At 36.0% G+C, this 21,076-nt stretch overlaps 1 protein-coding gene across 4 annotated transcripts in view; it reads right to left on the reverse strand.

Annotated features, from left to right (window-relative positions):
- The window catches only part of ZFYVE9 (zinc finger FYVE-type containing 9), a 189,729-nt gene that overhangs the window by 38,013 nt on the left and 130,640 nt on the right, over window positions 1–21,076 (reverse strand). For all 4 annotated transcript variants that reach the window (XR_011994795.1, XR_011994794.1, XM_072723961.1 and 1 more), the window contains 2 exons: window positions 6,603–6,827; window positions 4,921–5,003 (listed from right to left, as the gene is read on the reverse strand). Coding sequence is in view for 2 of the 4 variants with exons in the window: in XM_072723961.1 (XP_072580062.1) it covers window positions 4,921–5,003; window positions 6,603–6,827 (308 nt within the window). In the remaining 2 variants the exon portion in view is untranslated. The remainder of the gene's footprint in view (window positions 1–4,920; window positions 5,004–6,602; window positions 6,828–21,076) is intronic.

Raw genomic sequence — 21,076 nt, forward strand, 5'->3', positions numbered from 1 at the left:
GTGTCTCTCTGCCTTTCTTTCTCTCTCTCTCTCTCTCTCATGAATAAATAAATAAAATCTGAAAAAAAAAAGGAATCAATAGATTGTAAGTCCTAATAAGCTAGAGACAGAGAAGGTGGTAAAGGGTTCAAAGCAAGTTTCCTCCAAATGCGTCACCTTGAACTGAAGGCAACTGAGACTCTGTAGCTCAAGAGAAGCTTTTGCCTTCATCTAAACTACCTAGAAGAACCTAAATTGAGGGTCTTTCCCAGACTTAGAATTATTACTAGAGATAAATTCTATCTGTATGACCCATCTGTATGGCAGATTACCAAAACACCTAATTAGCAAACATCTGTTCTTATTCTTACTGCCTTATGAATTGCCCTCCTCCCTTTGGAGGCCCTAGGCCCCTATCCCATTCCTTAGCTCAGGATGGCATATATAACTCCTTTCACCTTTCTGTCTTTGAACCCCTCATGTATGTGAGGTTCTCACATATATATACAAAATTTAATTTTCTCCTGTTAATTTGTCTCATGTTAATTTAATTCTTAGACCAGTTGGAAGTATCTTTAAAGACAGAGAAAAAATTTTCCTCTCCAATAGTCGTGATGCAGAGCAAGACACTTCAGTAAATAATCCACTAAAAGTTTATATAAGTAAATTGATATAGGCCATAAAAACCATAGGTTTCTGCTACTAGATTACAGGATAAATATCTCCTTTTCATGCTAACACAGATTATGATCAGTTAGAAAAATTACCTTGTCAAAAATGTGACTAAAAACTAAAGATGTCAAAGAGTGACAATAGGATGGGGACCAGAGTAGAAAGAGGGAGGGAGGGAGATGGGAGAGAAGGAAATCTTATAAAATATAACTTCAAAATTTCCACTTTGGGGGGGGCTTGGCTGACTCAGATCGTGGAGCATGATATTCTTGATCTCAGAGTAAAAAGTTCAAGTCCCACATTGAGGGTAGGGATCATGAAATAAAAATCAATTAATTAATTTTTCATTTCCAGCCTAAATGAAGAAAGGAGGACTAGATTTATTCTCCTGCCTGAAACAAACAAAGCTGCACAGAATACAGGAAACAATAATTTTTAAAGATACTTAGTCTCAAGCAACATAGAACAGTGATCCTTGAGAGGCAGAAAACGAACAAGATGAGCTCTATGACTATTCAGCTTATGCCTCCAGAGAGTTTCCAAGTTCAGGTGCAGGAAGGGGGAATGTAGGTAGAGGTGGACAGATTACCTGAGTTGAGGCAAAACTAAGAATCCAAAAACCCAAGGTAGCTAGAGTTCACAGGACAGAGTATCAGAGAGCAGAAAACTGATGCAGAGAAGAACTCCAAAGATTTGTAGGGGATCTCACTCCAGAATTCAGGAGAGTTCTGATTAGCAAATGTATATGAAGAAATCTCTTGAGGCCAGTGAAAGAACTACCTGAAATGATTACTGGAAACATTATCTGGTACACAGGTCTGTGAATATAGTGCCTAGACCTAAAAACCAGAGAGGAGAATCTCCTATTCCATGGACATTAGGCACAGCATTGTTGTACGACAAAGAATTTGGTTAGTTTTTGCTCCTGGTTCCTGAGAGGTGGCCTCTAAAGCCCTGGAATTTCCTGAGCTACAGGAGTATCCTTGTTATTCAGCAGTGGATCCCTTGATAGTCTATGTTAATTTAGACCCTCACAGTGGGTCTCTAGATAGTTTATGCCAACAAGATGACTCAGGGTGGGGTGTGGCCATGACAAAAAGTTCAACCATCTGACTAGAGGTTGGGGCTTAGGGGCACATGATATCAGGGGGGCTGCAGACTGAATTCAATCACATAGCCAGTGACTCAATCAATCATGCCTAGGTAAGGAAACTCCAATAAAAACTGGGGACACAAAAGGTCAGGTGCTTACTCTGTGCATATTATGTATCAATGCATCAGCTGGGTGACAAGTCCCAGAGGACACAGAAGCTTCCTATGTGGGACCCTTCTAGACCTTGTAGTATGTGTCTCTTCTTTTTACTGGCTCTAATTTGTAATTCCTTTACTATAATAAAACTGTAATCATAAGTATAATACACTTTGCTCAGTTCCATGAATCATTCTAGTGAATTACCAAAACTGAGATGGCAGTGGGAATGCCAACATTTGTATCCAGTTAGTCAGAAGTATGGGTAGCCTGGGAATCCCTAAACTTGAAACTGGTGTCGGAAGTAACAACAGTATTGTAAAAAATGTGCCTTTAATCTGTGAACTTTGGCCTAACTCCAAATAGGGCCAAAAGTCATTTCAAGTACTCAGAAGGGTCTTGCCTTAGTATTGGGGAATAATTAGTATTATAGTAAACCAGATTTGGTTCCACCTTACAAATCTTGAAAGCAAGACTTGAAAGGACCAAACTATTTTTAGGTAAATTAACTACCTTACTTGCAACACAACTCAAAAATATTTATAGGAATAGAAAACTATCCAGCACCAAGCAAGGAAAAATCATAATATTTGGCATTCAATAAAAAATTTAAAAATACCAACCATGCAAAGAAGCAGGAAAATACAACTCAAAGTAAGGGGGTAGTTAAAATGAACTAGAACTGATAGAGATGTTATAATTATCAAACAATTACATTATAATAATTACTATGACCATATTCCAGATGTTCAAAATATTAAGTATAGGCATACAGAATACAGAAAAAGACCTAAGCCAGACTTCTAGGGATGAAAATTACAATGAGTAAGATCAATCCCCTTTTCCCCTAAAAAGATGGAACTGGCAGCTTTAACAATGCAAAATAAAAGATTACTGAACTTGAAGACAATAAACAATTAAAACCATCCAAAATGAAACATAAAGAGGAAAAAAAAAGACTGAAAAAGAATTAAAAAAGCATTAGTGAGCTGTGAAACAATTTCAAGCAGCCTAATATTGTCTGTAACATTAGAGTCACTGAAGGAGAGGAGGAGGTAGACAGAAAGTTATTTGATAAAAACTATAAACTTGGGCAGCCCCGGTGGCTCAGTGGTTTAGCGCCACCTTCAGCCCAGGGCCTGATCCTGGAGACCCAGGATCAAGTTCCATGTCGGGCTCCATGCTTGTCCCTTTGCCTGTGTCTCTGCCTCTCTCCCTCTCTCTCTCTCTCTCTCTCTCTCCTTCTCTCTGTCTCAAATGAATAAATAAAATCTTAAAAAAACAAAACTATAAACTCACAAAACTAAGAAGCTCAATGAACCCCAAACACAAGAAACATATACCAAAAAACCATATCAAGGCACATAATCATATTGCTCAAAACCAGTAATAAGAAGATAAAGTGGGCAGCCTGGGTGGCTCAGCAGTTAAGCGCCACCTTTGGCCCAGGGTATGTCCTGGAGACCTGGGATCAAGTCCCATGTCAGGCTTCCTGCATGGAGCCTGCTTCTCCCTCTGCCTGTGTCTCTGCCTCTTTCTCTGTGTGTCTCTCATGAATAAATAAATAAAATATATTAAAAAAAAGATAAAGCAACCAGAGAAGGAAACAACATTATGTAGAGAGGAACAAAGAGGGAAAATAGACTCCTTGTCTGAAACAATGCAAACCAAAAGATAGTAGAAGGATTATTATTCATCCTTCAAATACTCGAATAAAATTGCCAACCTAGAATTCTATATCCAGCAAAAATATCTTTCAAACATGAAGGCAAAATAAAGATATTGTTAGAAATACAGGTGTCAAAAGAGCTTCTCACCAGCAGACCCACAGGACAAGAAATGTTACAGGAAATCTTTCAGGCAGAAGGAAAAGGACAGCAGATAGAGATACAGGTTTACACAAAGGAATGAAGATCCCTGGAAATGGCAACTATGTAGGTAAAGCTACATAAGTTTTGATTATTTAAATATCTTTAAAACATAATTGAAACTATTAACTACAACTGCATGACAGAGTTAAGGAAATAAATCCAGTCCCCAGAAAGCAACTAAAAAGCTGGGTAAGCAGTTTTTAAAAAAAACAATCATTACAATGCTCTGGATTAGACCAAAGGCATACAACATCCTGAGACAGGTTTATTCATGAAAGCTGTTCAACTCCAAGCAAGGCCAGTAGAGCTGAGCCTATGAGAGCTGAGCCCGTGATCATGCTTGGGGCTGCCTCCTAGCCCACTCAGGTAGTTTAAGGTAGTTTGTAAAAACAATAATCTCTGCTACTGGAAGGATCTGACTTGATTTGGAGTGGTAGTGGTAATCTCAGCAGCTCATGAAGACAGAAAGCTTGGTTGGCTCAAGGTTGCTACTCGCTGGCCTGTTTGGGGTAAGTGAGGAGCAGGCAGGCTAGTCAGAGATTTAACAAAGGCTTTGGGAGGGGACACAGCCCTGAAAAGCTTCACAAACTCTCCACACACCCAGGAGTGACCTTAGTCTGTGCACACGTATAGTAAAGACCTTAGTGGGCCCAAGCCAACCAATATCCTTGGTCAACAGAGTTAGAGCCTGTGCATGTGCAAAGGCACATGGGAGCCCAGTGCAAAGGAAAATAATAAAGTTTGAATCCCAATCTATACACAAATCCATCAAAAAGGATGAAAACCTTTGTCACCTAGGGTATTTTAATAAATCTCTGAGCAATCTCGGGCTAAGCAATAAGCTACATAGACAAAGGGGACACCCATATGACGGGAAGCTTAAAATTAAAACAAGACAGAATGCTTGGTGCTTGATTACGTCTAGTCCTTACAATAATCCTGCAAGGACATTTAGTAAGTGTATAATCAAGGGCTGAAATCCTATACTATTTCATTCCAAAGCTCCATATACTTTCCAAAGAATATGTATGTTATTCTTTTCCTATAGTATAAATCTCCACCTGGCTATTAACAAAAAATGAAATCGTTCTCTTCCTTTTCCTGTACAAACCCCAGTAAGAAAAAAGAAAATAAAAATCCCCAACTTACTGCAAGAAGATTCATGATGGTATGCCCTGTCTCTCCAAACAATGGCTTCCGAAATCTGACACTGAAGAGTGGGCATGGATAAACTATGGAAATGAGAAATAACAAGACTCAGTTTGACAGCTTAACATTTTGGTAAAAGAGATATCATGATTCATAAAGTTTTCAAAATATAACTCTAACAGCTGTTTTAAAGCATATGAAATTTAGGGCTCAAAAGCTTTTGGCATAGTAGCATTAAAGACAAATTCTGAATCTTCTACAAACCATACCAGATTAAATCTTTTGATGACCAGAATAAGCCTTTTGATGCAACTGTCTCAAAAATGAACTACAAAGTCTTAGGAAGCACTCTTCTTCAAACTGGATTAATATGATCCAGGAAACAAATATCTCCTAATTCTTCTGTGTTTACTCTTACACACCTCCCTAACAGGATTATCCTCCTTAGAATAGGCAACCTATTAGCTGGCTTATTCCTCAAACTTTATGGGGTGAGACAACCTATTAGCTGGCTTATTCCTCGAATTTTATGGGGTGAACTGCCTATACAGGACAGAAAGATATACACGTTGTTTCCTCTGCAAACAATCCTTTCCTTTCCCTACTTCATTTAGCTGACTCATATGTCTCTCTCACAATTCAGTCCAGAAGCAAATTGGTCCAAGAGATGTTTCTTATCCAACTCCTTCACACTTGGTGAAGTCAGAGTCCGTCTTGGAACTCCAAAAGAACTTTGTTAGCTTTGAACATGTGCTTTAACACAATATACTACTATAATCATTATTCCTGTATGTCTTCCTTACAGAGGTTTCCAAGAGCCTATAACCATGCCTTAGCTATTTCTGAATTTCCAGGATTTGTTACAAATAGTAGGGCTTTGTTAAATTCTTATTAAATGAATAAATAAGCAAAATAATGAAGCTGACCTCCTGAAAACACATAATATACTGTTTTATAGTTTGTAAAACAGTTTTTCATTATCTCATTTGATCCTCTTAACAATCTTACATAATAATGTAAAACACAAGTATTATTTTTTCTACTTGCAGAGGAAACTGACAGATTGAGTGACTTGCCCAAAGTTACAGAGCTAGTAAGTCATAGAGTTACGAACCCTGTTCAAATGGTCTGATTCCTAGACCACAGCAATTCTGAGTAAGTGAAGATAGTTTAAAAGAAAGCTTGCATTTAGGCCTTAATGTCTTTAAAATACTCACAACTTAGTTGTATTGCTTCCACCATGGGCAAGGAAGCTCTTCTATTGCTCACTTTATCAACTGAGAGTGATCTCTACAGCACTAGTTTCTAGCATGTTACGTTATGTAAAATATAATTTGTCCTAAGTATTTTCCAACAAAATTACCAAAAAATGCTCACTATAGATACTGTAAAAAGATACTTGTTAAATTCCAATTTTTTTTTCTGAAGATGATTATATATTTATCAGCGAACTACATAAAACCAGTAAGTTTACAAGATAATAAATAATCACTAACTTCCTCACTTGAGATTTTTAGTCCTTTCCATTAAAGCTAAAATAAGTAAAGACAATGACCAAATTTAGGTTGGCTATTTCAAAAGACTTCTCCTGGATTGTATCACTGTGGGGAGAGGGTCTGAATATCTCGGGCCGTTAGTCATCAAATCTTGGTCATATGGTGTAGAAGTTATTTTACACTTACGTCGATATTCAGCTCCAAGTCTCAACATTAGTCGGATGGGAAACACTTTAGCCCAAGGAGTTTCCCATTTCTGGATGAGAATCCCAAACAAATAAGGTGGGGTTGGGAGTACTAGGTCTTGCAGTGACTGGTAAGTAGATGTCACATATAAGAATCCACCATGTTCTTTACTGCCAAGGAAACTCTGACTGAAGAAGGAATGTCCCAAGTTGCCCACAACATTTCCTAAAACAAAAAAGTTCATTAATTACTCCCTTAATAAATCACTCACATTTTTAATAATCGTCATTACTTAACATTGGGCCAGACACTGCCGAACACTAATTCCCAAACTTTCACTATGAAAGACGCATTTATAAACGGTATTTACTAAATGAAAATTTGTTTTCTTTTTTTTTTTTTTTAAAGATTTTATTTATTTATTCATGAGAATACACAGAGAGGGGAGAGAGGCAGAGACACAGGCAGAGGGAGAAGCAGGCTCCATACGGGGAACCCAATGCGGGACTGGATCCCGGGTCTCTAGGATCAGGTCCTGGGCTGAAGGCAGTGCTAAACCGCTGAGCCACCCGGGCTGCCCAAAAATTTGTTTTCCAATCTTATCAGGGCCTCTGGTTAGCATGAAATATTATCACACTGTGGAAGTCTATCTAGCTAAAAGCCCAAAATATTAATGCCTTCCTTAGACTGGACAACTCTACTGTATGAATCACTTTGGAGGTATCAGGATAAGAATCACTGCCTCAAAAGTCATGAAAAAAATGTTATGACCAGGTACTTTCTCTCACAGACCTTACAATCTCACTGGGTGAATACAGTCAGTTCATGAACATAATAAATTAAGACCATACGTAGTTATGTATGAGACACTGAGGGAAGGAAACTTATGGAGAAGATAGTATCACAGACAGGATTTATATTTTGTAATTTTGGGTGGGACAAATATGAAATATAATGCAGGGCTTAAATTCATACTAGTTTTTTTTTTCCTCTTAGGTGCAAATGCTCTTGCCTAAGCACTTTCTAATTCAGATATTTTTTATTTTTTATTTTATTTTATTTTTTTTAAATTCAGATATTTTTTAAATGAAACAGTGACAAATCAGCCTTTCATTAAGATGACATTTTCCTCAGTTTGGAATTACAGAAGAACTTCCCAACAGGAGATGTTCCATAGAGGTAGATAGGTTCCCTAGACATGTGTAAGCTTCTTCCAATATCTCTGAAAGAAATAACAGCAAATACAGAAATGCTCATCAGGAAACTTAATGCTTACTTTCCTAGAAAACAAGGCTCTGCTCACAGAATAGTTCAATAATGGGTCACAGAATCCAGGAGTGAAGTAAGAAGCTGAGAGCCATATTCACCTGTACATTATTATTTGCCAAATACATATAGAGACAGTACTCTTCTTACCCCAGGATTAACCAAATCTGGCTGCACATTTTAGCTGCTGGGTCAGATCTATGAAAACAAAATCCCCATATCTAGAAGCAGTATGTATTTTAGGGGAAAAAATCACAGATTGTGGAGTCACAGAAGTATGGTTTGAATACTAGTTCAATCACTATTATGTGATTTGGGGGCAAATTATTTGACTTCTGCAAGCATCAATATTGGTGTAAAGCAGGGGAAATTATAAACTTCAGAACTGTTGAATAAACGATAGAATTTATGCAAAATGCCTAAGAACACATGGCACACAGTGTGTTTTCAAAAAACTGTAACTCTTATTGTTATAATGTACATGTACATATAATGACTAGGCAAATATTATAGGATTTTCTTTGCTTTATCAAAGATTTTAAAGTTTGTATAAATTTTCATCTTTTAACCTGGAGAGAAGAATGGGATGTAAAAGAGATAGAAGACTTTTTTTTTTTTTTTTCCATCTACAATGGAGAGGATACAATAGCATTCCTCTGAAGTTCTAACAAGAGCATAATGTTTATGTTTCATAAAACTGCCCTAGTGCTTATATACCTCAAAGGTGAAAACTCTGTCGGCTTGGTACTCAGGCATTCATTCATTATCCCTTTGGGGATTTCCCTATTAGAGACTGGATTATTTATGGATAATCTATTACTGGCTATTTTTCCATAGATATTACCTTTTTGCTTCTACCACCTAACAACCTCTTTCTCCCTGTCTCAATAACACTCAGATTCTTCCCTATGCACCTTCATATTATACATTATACTGTAAACATCTATGTTCTTAAAAACATTTTTTAAGGTAAATCTCTATCAATCGTAATAAGTGATTTAGACTGCTATATACCACCTCACTGATAAACATGTAGCATTCCACAGGTGTCGATACTAGCAAAAATAAAACACTGGGTATGAGAATTTAACAAACACAAGCTTTCGTTGAAAACTTAATCTGGGGCTCTTGAACTCGTGAAGTCTGTTATATATTGGTTTATACAGGTACTTCTCTATGGGAAGATACAATAGAATGAATCTACTGAACTAATATATCCCAAGACTACTACAGAATCCATATACATAAAGTAGATACTGATTCTTGCTTCTGAGCTTAAATGACCAAGAATACAAAGCTATTTTGCATGGCATTAATCAGATAATTCTCAGACCAGTGCCACTAGAACTGAACTTTAGAAGGAGTGAATGAACGAATGAATGAATGTATTTAAGAGAGAGAGAGAGAGCGTGCGCACAAGCAGTAGGGGCAGAGGGAGAGGGAGAAATAGACTCTCCATTGAGCAGGGAGCCCAAGGCGGGGCTCCATCCCAGGATCCTGGGATCATGACCTCAGCCAAAGGCAGATTCTTAACCAACTGGGCCACCCAGGTACCTCTGGGTTTTTTATTTTACAGATGAGGAAATTGAAGGTTAGGAGTGGAGGTGAAGTGACTCTCAAAAGACAAGGTAAAATAAGTGCCAAAATAAGATCTAGAGAGCAGATCTTTTAATCTCCTAGTCTTTTAATATACCATACTGTCTTTCATACATATATATAATAAGTATATTTTATATATAGTAATTTACAATTTTCCATCTTAAATTTGGAATTTTAACTTTGTTTTTCAAAGTGCTTACAGCCATCTTTAAATTCAATTCAAATACAATTTAAATATCTATGTGACAACAGCTTCCTTTTGTTTCAAAACATGTTTATTCTCACAGCTAACTCAAATGGAACAATTTCCAAACAAATGGTTTACTTACTTTAAGAAATTAATATTCATGATTAACATATAACTAAACTTCAAACTATCAAAAGAATTTAGATAGCTGCTTAATGTTCTTTGCAATACAATAAACTGCAGTTAAGCATAAGTACTTCAAAAAACGTCATTTCCTCAGTCCAGAGCATCTGCGAGATTTGCCATCTAACTTCAAAAAATTCAAGAGGCCGTTTACTGCTTTTTTAGAACATGAGATTTAGAGAAGATACAACTGAATTCAAACCGGGGTTCAGCCACTAATCAACTACGTGTCTGATTTTTGATTAAGTTACTTAAGCCCTCAGTGCCTCTCAGTTCCCTCATATGTAAAATGGGGACAAGAACAATAAGAATCTCATGGAGTTGTCGAGAAGAAATGAAATAGTGCACATAAAACAATGAGTATGGCCTAACATGCAATGAGTGTTCAATATATACTAGAAGGGTGCCTGGGTTGTGCAGTTGGTTAACCACCCAACTCTTGCTTTTTTTTTTTTTTTTAAAGATTTCATTTATTTATTCAGAGAGAGAGAGAGAGAGAGAAAGAGAGAGAGAGAGAGAGAGAGAGAGACAGAGAGAGAGAAAGACAGGCAGAGGGAGAAGCAGGCTCCATGCAGGGAGCCTGATGCGGGACTCAATCCCGGGTCTCCAGGATCACGCCACGGGGGCTGCAACTCTTGCTTTTGGCACAGGTTGATCTGTGTTGTGAGACTGAGACCTGCATCAGGCTCCATGCTCCTCAGGCAGTCTGCTTAAGAATGTCTCCCTCTGTCCCTCCCCTTTGAATGTGCACACTGGCATGCTCTCTTTCAAGTAAGTAAATCTTTTTAAATAAGTAAATAAATACTAGATATTAGCCTTAAATTACTCTTCATAAATAATTCCATATTTCTTTCTCATTGGTTGAAAAATTACTTTGCAAAAAGCACAATAACATGGCTCCTTTGCTCATAGAAAGATACAAGACTAGTTTACCAAAAAGGTTCATAATTAATTGCAAAAGAAGACTAAAAATCCAAACCATGATACAACATCTTTAACTGGAAAAACAATACAAGAAATTACTGATGATGAAGAAAACACCAATGAAGTTCCTCCTTCCCTGGAAGCACAGCTGCTAGGAAACATTTTTTTTCTTACTTTACATATAAAAAAGTGACTTACTTCAGAAATACTAGAGATTATAAGCAGTATAATTTTAATAGCCATGAGAAATAATAGTAAGCTACTAAAATCAGAAACAATTACTGGACATTGATTGATCAATCAAAAATTTACCACATGATATACTGCTAGATACTGGTCCAAAAAAGAGATACACATATTAGCAAAATATCTTCTAAGATGCACAAAGCTTGACAGACTCCTAGTCATTCCACAAACATTTGCAGGATACCTATCATGTTTTTATAAATGTCTTATCAATTATTTATATTCTTTGAGAGATTACTATTTTTTTTAAGATTTTATTTATTTATTCACGAGAGACACAGAGAGAGAGGCAGAAACACAGGCAGAGGGAGAAGCAGGCTTCATGCAGGAAGCCCGATGCAGGACTCAATTCCGGGACTCCAGAATCACGCCCTGGGCTGAAGGCAGATACTCAACCGCTGAGCCACCTGGGCTGCCCAAGAGAGACTACTATTTTAAAATCTCTTCCCTGCCCCCCTTCTCTAATCCACCTACAGTTTTTCTTCTAAATACTTGTGGGGATAGAAAATTGGCAAGAGACGGTGGTTTCAAAATACCTAAGTACATTTTTTTTTCTAAATTAATAGTGAGTATGCATCTATACTCTTAGGCTGAGATAAATCTCTGCGTTAAAAAAAAAAAATCAAATTCCATTATATTTGAGGCCTATAATTTTATATGACATTACAAAATTATTAATAAAAATAAAATTCAAAAATGAATGCAATTATCAATAACATATACATTAGTAATATAGTACCTTAAAATTTACTTTGCCTTTTGATAAATCTATATAAGAAATTTAAATTAACCAAAAGTTCATCTGGATTAACCCAAGTGACCACAATTTAAAGATACAAAGTAAGGAAGATTTTAGCAGAGTAGGTGATAAAGAGAAATAATTTTTAAAAAATTTTCAAAGATAGGAAATTATAGAAACTTCCCAAGTAATCTGAGTGACTCATGGTATTTCTTTCTCAAGTACTAGAGACACTGGGGTCTCAGAAATGCTCTTAGGTTGACCTCAATAGCATTTAATCTTGTTTCCAAGTCCCAGTGGGAACAAGAAAGTCAGGAATAATAAGCACAGCATTTTTATTAATAGAAGCGTTCTCTCAGGACTCGTTTCCTCCAGATACTTCTCCACAAAATGACAAATTGCTTCAATCCACGTTTTTTGTTTGTTTGTTTGTTTGTTTTTTGATAAACTTCTCCAATGTGCCAGACTATTTGTTCTAAAGGCTGGTACACAGAGTTGAGCCAGACAGATAAATCTTGCCCTCCCAGAGCTTATATTCTAAAGGAGGCAGACAAACATCAGTTAGCAAAGATAGTGATAAATGTTTTGAAGAAAATAAAAGAAAGGTAATGTAAAAGATTGATGGAGACAGGGGAGAGAACACTTCTTTAGCTATGAGGGTAAGGAAAATATCCTTTGAGGTAGAAACATCTGATAATAGATCTGAATGAAGAGAAGATACCAACCAGTTAAGATCTGCAAAGAATAGCATTCCAAGTCTAGGAACAGTAAGTACAGAAGTCAAGAGTTAGAAATGAGTTTGATGGGTTCAAAGGTCACAAAGGCGATCAATGAAGCTAAACTAAGGAATAGTAAGAGATAAGGTCAAATAAATCTTCAGAAACTAAATCATATAGAATCTTGTAGGCCAAAGGCATTTGGAGTTTATTCTTATTTGTAGTGAGAAGCCTCCATTGTGCCTTCATACCCATCACTACGCTACACAAATATGCTCTCAATTTGCAGGGATTAGATTTAGGATAACCAAAGAACAGCTGAGAGAAAATAAACAGGTCTGCAAACATAAAACTGCAAATGACTGAAAGGGAACAAAAAGCATTTTTCAAAGATAAAATGATTTAACACGCAAGGTTAATATTTACATTCTGTGTTTATAATTTTAATGGTCTTTTTGCCTCATTCCAAAGTTAAATCTAAAAGCTGAAAATCAGTAACAGTGTAAACCTTGTTATGTCCATGTAAGTATTAATCAATTCACATTAATATTCCTATTAAATTGATGACTTTTTTGAAGAGAAAATATACCTTAGGATCCAGCACAAAAGGCAAAAATTACCCAAAACAACAGCTCAGAGATACCCAGATTGATTTCAGAGGCTTCAACATCAAAAAGGAGTTCCAAAGGAAGACAATGTTGGGAATGAAAGAGAAGTAATATTCAAAGAGATAATAACCAAGAATTTTCCAAATTAAAGAAAGGTGTTTTCAAATCAAAAGTACACTTTTGGTACTAGACAACAAAAATAAAACTAGATCCTCATATATGTTCACATATAGATCAACAGAATAGAGAAAGAAACCCATACATAGAATGCAAACTAATATTTAAAAAGCATCAAGGTAATTTGATGGCAAAAGGATAGTCTTTTTAACAAATTGTTCGAACAACTGGATATCCATAAGCGAAAAAAAAAAAAAAAACAAAGAACTTTGAGCCTTATCTCTGTAGGGCTCAAGGGCAGCTGCCCCTTAGAGAGGCCATGTTGGCACAAAAATTATTCTTTCTGAGTTAAAAAAACTATTAAAACCCAGCAGATTCAGGAATAGCTCTTTTCTTCCCATATAACTGTCTACAAAAATTTTAAATAAAGGATCTGGCCTGGTAAAAGAACTATCACCCATAGATGACTACATTATACCATGAACTAGGTATGGAAGACAAGAAGAAACCCATGCAGGCCCATTTGATCAAAGTTCTCTATGTCACATTGTTTCTGCGTGGCCCAGCAAACACTTGAAACACTCTTTTTCATCTTCCTGTGAATTGCATTCCTTCCCTCTGAAGTCCCAGACCCCCTACCACTCCCTCTGCTTAGTTCAGAATGGCATATATACCTCACCTTGCCTGTCTCTGGAATTTCCATGACTGTATGGATTCCCCATATGTATGAAACTAAATTTGATTTTCTCCTGTTAATCTGTCTCATGTAAAGTTGGTTTTTAGTTCAGCTAGAAGAATCTTCAAGAGAACAGGAAACTCTTACTCTCCAACATCTCACTCCCTGTGGAAATATTAACTCAAAATGAATTATATATATATCTATATGTAAGAGATACAACTATAAAACTTCCAGAAAAAAATATATTCGGAGAAAATTTTTGTGACTTTGGGTTAAGGTAAGATTTCTTAGGAAACTAAAGTATAAACTATAAAAGAAAGACTGATAAACTGGACTTCATCAAAATTTAAAACTTAAACTCTTTGAAAGAGTAATAAAATGAAAAGATAAGCCATACACTGGAATATAATATTTGCAAAATGTACTATCTGATAAAGGACTTCTATCCAAAATTTATAAAATACTAAAAACTCATTAAGAAAACTCAATGTTTAGGGATCCCTGGGTGGCGCAGCGGTTTGGCGCCTGCCTTTGGCCCAGGGCGCGATCCTAGAGACCTGGGATCGAATCCCACATCAGGCTCCCGGTGCATGGAGCCTGCTTCTCCCTCCGCCTGTGTCTCTGCCTCTCTCTCTCTCTCTGTGACTATCATAAATAAATAAAAAATTAAAAAAAAAAAAAAAAAGAAAACTCAATGTTTAAATGGGCAAGAGAAGAGCTACAGATGGTAAATAAGCATATGAAGAGATGCTCAATATCATTAGTCATTAGGGAAATGCAAATTAAAATTATAATGAGATGCTACAACACACTCATTAGAAAAGCAAAAATATTTTTAAAAGGCACCATCAAGTGCTGGCAAGGGTCCAGAATAATTGGAATTTTTCATACATTGCAGGTAAATGTATAAACAAAGCTGCGATACATACATCCAAACATATGGATGAATCTCAAAAGCATTATGCTAAATGAAATAAAGCCAAATACAAATGTGTGATTGCATTTATAAAACCTTCTGGAAAATACAAAACTATAGGGAAAGAAATTAAAATGATAGTTGCCTGGAGCAGAAGGTAAGGGAAGGAGATTAAATACAAAGGGACATGAGGTAAGGTTTAGAGATGACAGAAATCATTCTGTATGCTGATTCTGGTGATGATGACCTAACTGCATCTGTTCATCTACACTCACTGAACTTTATGTCTGAAAAGGTGAATATAAGTTATACCTCAATAAACCTGATTAAAAAGCTCACAGAGAACTTTAGCAATGGACTTGCACAGAATTAAGGATAAAAATAAAATCCTAAAAGTAAAAGAGTAAAGACAAATAACTATATTTAAAAAGAAAAAAAAAAACTAGGCTGTAGGAGATGCCAAAAGTCAAAGGAGTATCTTCAAAGTACTTGCTAAGGGGAAGTAAAAGGAAGAAAGTAAGGAATGAGAGAACGAAAGAGGAAAGGGAGGGGGAAAAAATCCCAAAGAGATTAACCTAGAATTTTATAACCAATGAATTATTCAAGAGAGAAGACAAAATAAAAAAATTTCAGACATATAAAGGCTAATGGAGTTTACTAACCACAGAGCTTCACTAAGAGAACTAATAACAAGATGAGTTTCAGCAAGAAAAGCAAGTCCAAAAGGAAACACAAGATACTAAAACAACAGATATGGAGAAAATATAATGGCAAATTTAGTAATCTTGATTGAATTGAATAATGACAGTGATTTTTGATACTGACACCAAGTTGAATTGATGAATATAAATAAAAACATTTTTTCTTTTACAACAAAAGGCAAAACAAACTATAGACAACAGTAAGATTAGTGAAGGTATCAAGTAAAGCATTTTTTTTAAAAAGATTTTATTTATTTATTCATGAGAGACACAGAAAGAGAGAGAGAGACAGAGGCAGACACACAGGCAGAGGGAGAAGCAGCTCTGTGCAGGGAGCCCGATGTGGCACTCCATCACGGGTCTCCGGGGTCAGGCCCTGGGCCGAAGGCGACGCTAAACCGCTGAGCCACTGGGGCTGCCCAAGTAAAGCATGTTTTAGGTCTGTGTCATGTTTGGGAGGATAAGAATCCTGTGTTGGAGGCAGAATTCTGTCTGCCTCTTGGTATATACACCGTAATTCCCTCTGCTTGAGCAACAGCAGCATCTATTAATATAATGGGATGTACCCCATGGTTAGGTTACTTATCAATGGAGCTAATTAGTAGGGAGGTTATCAGCGTGGGCCTAACATCAAACCTTTAAATCTAGGTCTAGGGGTCAGAGATTCAAAGTGGAAACATACTCCTCCTGATCTGAAAGAAACACCATTGCTGTGAACTATCCATGGAGCCAGGAAGCCACAGAACTGCAGGCAGCCTCCGGGAGCCAGGAGGATCACCCAGCCAACATCTATCAAGAAAAAAGGGATTTGAATTCTGCCAACAACCTGAGTTCTGAATGAGAAACCTCACCACAGATGACACCGTGAGGCACTGTGAACAGAAGATTCATCTAAACTGTGCCTGGACTCCTAATCATGGAAACAGGTGTTATTTCAAGCTACTAAGTTTGTTGCTTAGAAATACATCAGTAGAAAATTAATACATACTGAATAACTTAACTCTGTTAGAAAAAGGCCATAATTCAGAATATATGTTAAAAAAATTAAAAGAAAGATACAACCAGAGACATATTTGTCACAGAAGACAAATTATGTACAGCCAATAAATATATGTGCAGCTTCATTAATAATTAGTGAAATGCAAATCATACTGAGATACTATTTTCTATCTACTAGCTTAGCAAAAATTAAAACACTATCAAATGTTGGCAACTGTTATATGCTGGAGATGGGGACAGGTGGATATAAACTGATAAACTACTCTGGGCAACAGTCTAACATCATCTAATAAAGTTGAAGATATTCATATCCATATTTAAACCAGCAATTCTATTCCTTAAGTGTTCATGTACAAAAATTTTAAAGAACATGTCTGAATAACAATATATTGGTAAAAAAAAGCAAATTATTCATCAGGAAAACTGATAAACTGTGGTAAACGTATATAATAGGTATAAAACAGTAGCTGAAAATGAATGGACTAAAACACTAGAGCTATGAACAAGTGTCAGAAACATGATGGAATGAAAAAAGCAAACCACATAAAATATATACAGTGTGATATCAATTGTATAAAGTTTAAAAGCATGCAAAAATAAATGTATAGTAATCCTTAGTGATGCAAAATATTTGTGATAAAATTACAGAGAAAAGCAAGAAAACTAACACAAGATTAAAGTCAGTGGTTATTTAAGGGTTGCGGAAGTTTGGGGAAGATGTAATCAGGATTGGTCATTGATCAGTGCTTCAGTGGGCTGGTCATTTTTACTTCTCAAGTTGGGTATTTTGTTTATGGGTGGTTATTTTGTTGTTAAGCTTTATAACTTGCATAATTATTAAATATATGTATATTTACACGCTTTTATATATACCAAACAATTTTTTAAGGATAAGTAAAAAAAAGTTTAGGAAAGAAGGGCACCTGGGTGGCTCAGTGGTTGAGTGTCTGCCTTTGGCTCAGGTTGTGATCCCTGGGATCGATTCCTGCATCAGGCTCCCCGGAGGGAGCCTGCTTCTTCCTCTATGTCTCTGCTTCTCTCTCTGTGTCTCTCATGAATAAATAAAAAACCTTAAAAAAAAGTTTAGCAAAAAAATACTTCTATCTGGGAGGATTATTAGAGAAGAATTCACAGAGAAAGTCATCTTTGAGTAAGACTTAAGACAACTGATAGGATCCAGATAGTCTGGATAGTATGAAACAGTATGGTGGTAGTGAGGCACCATGATCATGGGTAGTGAAGTAGGAAATCATCAGAGTGTATATATAAAGAGCCGAGAAATGTCTAGTTTGGGAGACTACTAGTGGAAATGAAACTGGAAAACAGGATCAGATTACATAGAATACTGAAAGTCAGAATACACATTTTATTCTAAAGGCAATACAAAGCCCATAAAGATTTTTGAATAAGAGAGGAAAATAACAAGAGATTAACTCCAGAAAAAATAATCTAGTACATACAATTCTCGTTTCATTCAAATCCATGTTCTGAATGTTTGTTTGCAAAAAACAAGTACAAAACATAGGAGGAATGGAGGAGAGATGGCAAGAAACAATACATGATCTAGAATCTCCCACGGCACTATAATGATAACCAGAAGGCACCCCAAAACTCTCAGAATGTTGTTACTCACCAAAGGTAACTTTCTCTCTCATTGTGGGAAGCATAAGCAACTATGTATGACAAAAAATGTACATATGCTAAATAAACATATATGGACACAAAGACATATACATATATTATTAAATACATATAGTTTGGATTAAAAATTCATAAGAAATTGTAAATAAAATTCATTCAAGGGCTTCTAAGGCTTTTTGAGTAATTTATGGCAAAGTAACTCCTACACAAGTGACAGAGTATTCAAGGCTTTCACATTTAGGAAATTTAAGACAGAATTTGCTGACTCTGCAATATGTGCTACACAGGAGAGAAAAATATTAGGATCATTTCATAACATGTAAAAGATGTTTCCACTTATTTAAAATGATGTAGTGAAATTATATATCAAGTTACTACCTTGCTTATCTAAAAACAGGATTCTTAATAAAACAGATATAACACATAGCACAGATATTACGTATACCTGTTGTTTTTTTTAAAAACTGCGGTACTATTAATATACACATTGAGACAACTGACATACTGTAAAGAATACAGGTCTGGGAGCCTTAGGCCTAATTCTGCCACCGTCTAGGTCTATGATTTAGATTAGCCTTAACACCTCTCATTTTCCTCATCTAAAAAATAGTTTATACCAGATGATCTAAGATACCTCCTAGTCTCAGTATTTTATAAGTTGTGAAATGATTCCTAGTTGAGGAGAAACTCTTAAGACTCACTTGTTTTATTTACTTAGACATATATGCACATGCCCTCATCTATATTATGAATATTTAAAACAGCTTACATGGTTATAGTCTGACCTTAGACTATCACCATTATTTTAGTATCAGTAATTTTGTTGCGGAATTTTTGCATTTTAATATGATAGTTCAAAATAGATTCTACTGATATATAATGATACTTCTGAAAAGTGAATAACCACTTATGGTAAACATATTTTAATAACTCATGTAATGACTCACAGCCTTTCTTTGTTGGTATTTCTCAGAGTTCCATTCACAGCTCTAGTCTCATCTCACTGACCTATCCCATTCACAACTATAGTTTCAACAATCGTGTAACTGCTAGGTCTTCCAAATATCAGATCTACTCCCTGAGGTCCATATCTATACAGTCATCAACCATTTACGTATCACCATTTGTTGTCAATATTTCAAATTCAACACAATGGACAAAGAACCAATATCCCACTCCTCTGCCAAATCCATTCTTATTCTATTTCTTATCTCAAGGAATAAGAGCAAAGTCCACTCAGATGTCCAAGCCAGAAATCTGAAGCCACTCTGACTTGTCCCTTCTCACCTCTCACATCCACTTGGTTACCAAATCCTACTGAACTGAAACATCACTGTCTTTCATTTCTTTTCAATAATCTTTGTTCCTACTGCTATTACCTAATTACTTTATTAAACCTTGATAATTTAATTTCTTGCTGGATCCTGACAATAGCTTTTCTAAAAATTCAATTTTAAAATAACAAACTGTTTGTGAGGATATAGAGGAAAGGGACCTCCACGCACCATTGGTGGGAATGTAAATTGGTGCAGCCACTAAGGAAAAGAGTATGGAGCTTCCTCAAAAATAAAAACCAGCTCAATCAGCTGAGCATCCAACTCCTGGTTTCGGCTCAGGTCATGATCTCAGGTCCTGGGACTGAGCCTCACACTTAGCATGGAGTCTGCTTGGGATTCTCTCTCTTCTTCCTTTGCCCCTCTCTCCTGCTTGCACTATCTAAAATAAATAAATAATTTTTTAAAAAGATTGTATTTACTTATTCATGAAGACAGAGAGAGAGAGAGAGAGAGAGAGGAAGAGACACAGGCAGAGGGAGAAGCAGGCTCCATGCAGGGAGCCTGACGTGGGACTCGATCCCGGGACTCCAGGATCGAGGTTTAGTGGCGCTAAACCACTGAGCCACCCAGGCTGCCCAAAATATTATTTTTTTAAAAGATTTTATCCATTTATTCATGAGAGACACACACACACACAGAGAGAGACAGACAGAGACATAGGCAGAGGGAACCTGATGCAGGACTTGATCCCAGAACTCGAACCTGGGACTCTGGGATCACCACTCGAGCCAAAGGCAGATGCTCAACTGCTGAGCCACCCAGGTTACCCCATAAATAAAATCTTAAAAAAAAAAAAAAAAAGAAAAACCAGAACTACCATATGATTCAGCAATTCCACTTATGAGTATTTATCTGAAGAGAATGAAAACACTAACTTGAAAAGAGATCTGCATCCCAATGTTTGTTACAACATTATTTACAATAGCCAAGACCAGGAAAACACTTAAGTGTCCATCAATAGAAGAATGGATAAAGAAAATGTGGTGTGTATATATACAATGAAATATTATTCAGCTATAAAAAATAAAATCTTGTCACTTACAACAACATGGATGGAACTTGATAGCATTATTTTAGGTAAAATCAGCTAGAGAGAAAAAGATAAATAACATATGATCTCACATTTATATGTAGAATCTAAAAAACAAACAAACAAAAAACCACAGGACTCCTAGATACAGAGAACAGGTTGGTGGGGGAGGGAGAGGGGTTGAGAGGGTGGGTAAAATCAGTAAAAGTGGCCAAGAAGTACAAAATTCCATTTATAAGATAAATTAGTACTGAGGATGTATGTACAGCAGGGGAACTATAGTTAACAATACTGTATTGTATATTTCAAAACTGTTAAAAGGGTAGATCTTAAAAGTTATCATCAGAAAGAAAAAATTATTAACTAGTGTGAAAATGGATGTTAAATAGACTTACTGTGATCATTTCACAGTAAGTACAAATATCAAATCATTATATTTTATATCTGAAAGTAATGTTACATATGAATTATATCTCAATAAAAAATGTTTAAGTCAATCTTATTAGGAAATAATTTCATGCAATAAAACCCGGAGATTTTAAATATACAGTTCAATGAGTTTTGACAAATGTAAATATTCATGTAA

This window comes from Vulpes vulpes, chromosome 10 (assembly GCF_048418805.1).
Source record: "Vulpes vulpes isolate BD-2025 chromosome 10, VulVul3, whole genome shotgun sequence".
NCBI classification, from domain to species: Eukaryota; Metazoa; Chordata; class Mammalia; order Carnivora; family Canidae; genus Vulpes; species Vulpes vulpes.